A 4,385-nucleotide genomic window follows, 5' to 3' on the forward strand; every position below is an offset into this window, starting at 1 on the left:
ATTTTTAATTTAATGAATTTTGTAACTCAGCAGTTTAAATTTTCCAGGTTTGTCGCCCAAGGCAAAAGATTTGGACCCCAGGTCCCTAAATAAATCTTCAAAAAGGTGACCTTCATATTGAGTAATATAAATTAAATGAGTCATAGGTGCTGCTTTTTTAAAAATAATTAACGAAACAAAATGATTTTAAAGCAAAAATAATGGAAGACATTTTGATAGTGTACCTGTCACAGTTAGACCAGGATCTTTATTACATCCTTAAATGGACTTGGTTACAAAAAAATGACCCAACTTAAATGTATATCACAACAGAACCAGACAGGGTTGTTAAATACATACTGGAATCAAACTGAAGACGCGTTCATATGTGATATCGACTCAAACAGAAAAGCTAATCCAAAGCTGGACAGATGGATGTCAGGTTTCCAGTTCCAGATCTTCCAGCCTCCCAGCAGCAGCTACCGGAACCAGTCAGTGCAGAACCAGTCAAAGCCTCTCAGGACCCGAAAGGGCATCCTTCACTCTGGTATGGGTGGAGGCCAGTCCACATCCACCGACTGAACAGAAACACCAGTTAGACTCAGCATTAACACCCATTTATATTTTTTTACTGTTTCTTTTAAGGAGACCTATTATGCAAAATTCACATTTTGCACCTTTTTTTTATTTACATTCACTTCTAAAAACAAACCAAGCACTTTTAAAAAAATCACCTTTTTTGGTAATAAGTCGATGTTTATTTGTGTCTGGAAAGTGAACCGATTCAGAAACCTTGTGAATGTAACGTCACAGCCTGTCACCTAGCAACCCCAGTGGGGCTCTGCCTGTCACCTAGCAACCCAAGCTGAGTTCCAGCACATTTGGTCAGCTATGCTGGAAAACACCGATGTTTTGTTGTTGACTCTCCATCCAGAAACCGCTTGCTGTGTTCTTGTTGGCTGTGCAGGAGGCTCTATTTCTGCTTTTCTAAGGTTGTTTAATTGCGCACCTGTGTGCAGTCATTTTCACGTGCGAAAGTAAACGTTGAGTGGCCAGCAGCAGCTTATAAAACAGCTCATTGTGACAGGAGCTCAAAATAGGCAGAACTGAGCAGAATAAAATCTGATTATCTAAGAATTATTTTGTGCATAAAATATAATGAAATGTTCTGTTTAGCCCTTAAACATATCCTAACTTGTTCAGTGAAGCATGATAGGTCACCTTTAACTTCTTTTACATGCGCCACATTCCTCACCTCCACGTCCAGCTCCAGGATGTCTGTGTCGGTCTTCAGCAGCTGACAAAGATTCGGTTTAGTGCGTCCAAAATCTCCATGGACAAACTCCTTGATGTAGCTGTTTGAGAGACATTAAGGAACTTTAAACAACAACTTAGGCTACATTCACACTGCAGACTGAAGTGACCCAAATTAAATTTTTTGTCAAATCAGGGGTTTTTTTGTTTGTTTTTTTGTCGTGGTTGATCACACTTCCAAATATATGTGACTTGTATCTGATCTCCAGTGTGAACCGCAAACGACCTAAAAGTGTCCGGCATGCGCAGTAGAGGGCGCAATAACGTCACACAGAGAGAGCGAGCTCAGTGTTTAGCCAACCGCCATAAAAACATAGAAGAAGTGCTTGCGGAAGTAAACATGGGTGCTAACAGAGGAGCATATCTCCCGATTTTGACGTTGTTGTCCGACCGGAGCCAGTACATTAACAACTTAATCCTCATTATCGTCCGCCATGTTTGCCGTTTTTCTTCCCGCGGACGCAGAATAGTGACGTTTGTCGTGTATCAACGACGATCAGGTTGACGCCTGAACCCATCAATCTGAACATTCAGGTATCTGATCTGGCCATTCAGATTCAGGTCACATCTGAAAAGATCGGATTGGATACCCAAGGTGCTCGGGTCGCATTCGGAAAAAATCCGAGCTGTGTTGTTCAGACTGTTGCGAAAATATCAGATACAGGCCACATAAAGGTCGAAAACAAGGAATTGGGTCACATACTCCGCTTCGCATGTTATAAATCTATTTGTGACGTGTTCAGTCTGTAATAGTGTCAGTCGAGTCAGATTTTAAGTGAGGATACGTCCCAGCCTGAGTTTTCAGTCCCAGGTAGAAGTGATGTGAATCCACGAAGCGGACGTTCATGCTGTGGATGACCCTCTGCCGGATCGCCAGCGCCCGCCGGTGCAAAACCCTCAGAGGAGTTTTCTGGTCCAGAGTCAGGTCCTGCTAACAGAAAGTCAAAATCCTCAGTTCTTGATTGGCTGTAATTTACGCAGAAGCCGATGGCAGTGACATTAGTACGTCACTTTAACTTACGCCATGTATGTCTGACTACAGTTATCCTTTTTATAATCTGGCTATTTTACTTTATTTTGAGAAGAAGTGGCAGCGTTTTTCAGCATGCATCCAATTATAATGTGATTAACTCAACGTTACCACGGTGAATTCATCAGAACCGACAGAAACTGAGCACCTTGATGTCATTAATGAAGGAAATGTCTTCATTCTCAATGGATTTCTGAGTCCAGACCAGCGCCGTGTACGACTTCGTCTTTTCTTCTTCTCCCTCTTTCATCCGACTCATGGCTTCTCTGCAGTTTACAAAAACACAACAGAAAAGAAAATCAGATTCTCACACTATGAGCACTGTAGAAAAAAGAGAGAAATATTAGGTACCAGTTGTCTCACCTGGTTACAATCTGCAGATCTCTCACTCTGATTTTATCTGAGGATTTGTTTATCGTCTGAAATCAGATAAAAAGTATAAAATTATGACGTCAACACGGCACAGCTGCAGCTTACAAAAACTTTCACAAACTTTCAAATAAAGAAATCAATTTGAAAGGGTCTGGGTATCCCAAAAACACCAGTGGATGTAAGTGCAAGTTTATTACAGTTTACACTTTGAAATGCATTTCAAATTAAAAGCATTCAAAGAAAACAAATAGCTGTTTTTTAGCAGGAGAAATATTCAAAATTAAGACCAAAAACACTGCAAAATGTAACCCAAAGTAGAGCTTGACAGACTGTAACGACTGAAGCTTTCACACTGTAGAAACTGACAAGTTATGTTTACAAATTACAATTTTATTGATAAAGCAAAGTTCACATTTGAAAGTGAGTTAAAACACTTTCAAACGCGTGCAGAAAACTTGAAGAGCCTTAGAAAGAGACAAAAGAGCAAAAATAATAACAGTTATTTCTTCTAAAAAGAAAAAGTAGCATTTCTTTTAATTAAAATACATTTATTTGACGTTCAGCACCTCCTGCAGCTGCTTCATCTCCACTTTGCTGAACCGAGATCTGTGTGGGTTCAGCAGCTCCATGGCAAATGGACGTCCTGCCAAAGAAAAATGCAACAAAATTTAAAAAACTAGAAAAAATCCTGAACAAATTATAATTAGGCAAATTGGAGTTTAGCAGTTATGTGTTGTTTTAGTCCTTACCTTCTAAATATTGTTGTAATGGAAGTAAAGACATCCAAATACTACATAACATTATTATTTTGACCAATAAGAAACTTTGAGTGAATTTATTAATCCATCCAATGAAAGAGAAAGTCTTTTATTTTGAAGTTTATCTGTTAGCTGTAATGTAAACTTTCAGTCATCACTGATTTATTTTCACAGTGAATTTAGCACCGACTACTAAATATAGATATAACTGTTAGAAGTTATTTATATATTTTAAAAAGTTTAGGACTTTATTTGAAAGGCCAAGGAAAATACCCACTATTTTTGATAATAAATGAAAGGCATCGAGTTTTGTTTCGAAAAGTTTCCCAGAACTTTACTTTATTTTGAAAGGCCAACTTAATCCCTTAATTAAAACAATGTTAGTTTTGTTAGTAGTGTGAAACTTACTATGGCAAAAGAGAAGTCCAAATTATTTATTTCTTAATTACTCTTTAATAATTGTAATTTATAATCATCATTAATGAATTTACTAATTAAGAGTTTCAAACTTGCTTATTTCCAAAGAGTGTTTGTTAATTTTATTTTGAAAGTTAAAATGAATCCTGTGTTGTCATTCTGCCAAAGAAAAAGACAACGAAACAAATAAATTAATACATATTTTGTTAGAAAAAAGGTTGAAAATTATGGCCATAAAGTGGTTAAAAACACAAACTGATGAATATAAATGTGTTTTTATTATAACAAAATCGTGGAAAAATAAGATTTCCGTTTCTGTCTCGTTAGCTAGTTTCATCCAGGTGTGTAGGTCACACCTGGATCAGGAAACCAGAAACAGTTTAAATTCATTTGGTCAAACAAAATCTCACCGTTTCCAAGCGTTCGGACATCCACGTCCTCTCTGCCCGAGGAGGAGAAATTAAATCCTGGCACAAAAAGAAAACACATTTTGTTATTTTTCCTAAAAAAAAAAA

The 4,385-nt window shown here is 37.6% G+C and overlaps 1 protein-coding gene across 1 annotated transcript in view; it reads right to left on the reverse strand.

Moving 5' to 3' along the window:
- Positions 1 to 210: 210 nt before the first annotated feature.
- Positions 211 to 4,385, reverse strand: part of pus10 (pseudouridine synthase 10) — an 18,534-nt gene continuing 14,359 nt past the window's right edge. The window contains exons 12-18 of the mRNA XM_015056747.1: positions 4,281 to 4,337; positions 3,262 to 3,338; positions 2,687 to 2,742; positions 2,472 to 2,589; positions 2,079 to 2,221; positions 1,235 to 1,334; positions 211 to 557 (exon numbers count right to left, since the gene is read on the reverse strand). Coding sequence (XP_014912233.1) covers positions 519 to 557; positions 1,235 to 1,334; positions 2,079 to 2,221; positions 2,472 to 2,589; positions 2,687 to 2,742; positions 3,262 to 3,338; positions 4,281 to 4,337 — 590 coding nt within the window. The 3' untranslated portion in view covers positions 211 to 518. The remainder of the gene's footprint in view (positions 558 to 1,234; positions 1,335 to 2,078; positions 2,222 to 2,471; positions 2,590 to 2,686; positions 2,743 to 3,261; positions 3,339 to 4,280; positions 4,338 to 4,385) is intronic.

The sequence above is a fragment of the Poecilia latipinna genome, unplaced genomic scaffold, assembly GCF_001443285.1.
Source record: "Poecilia latipinna isolate Pla-1442-1.1 unplaced genomic scaffold, P_latipinna-1.0 Scaffold1403, whole genome shotgun sequence".
Classification (NCBI taxonomy): Eukaryota; Metazoa; Chordata; class Actinopteri; order Cyprinodontiformes; family Poeciliidae; genus Poecilia; species Poecilia latipinna.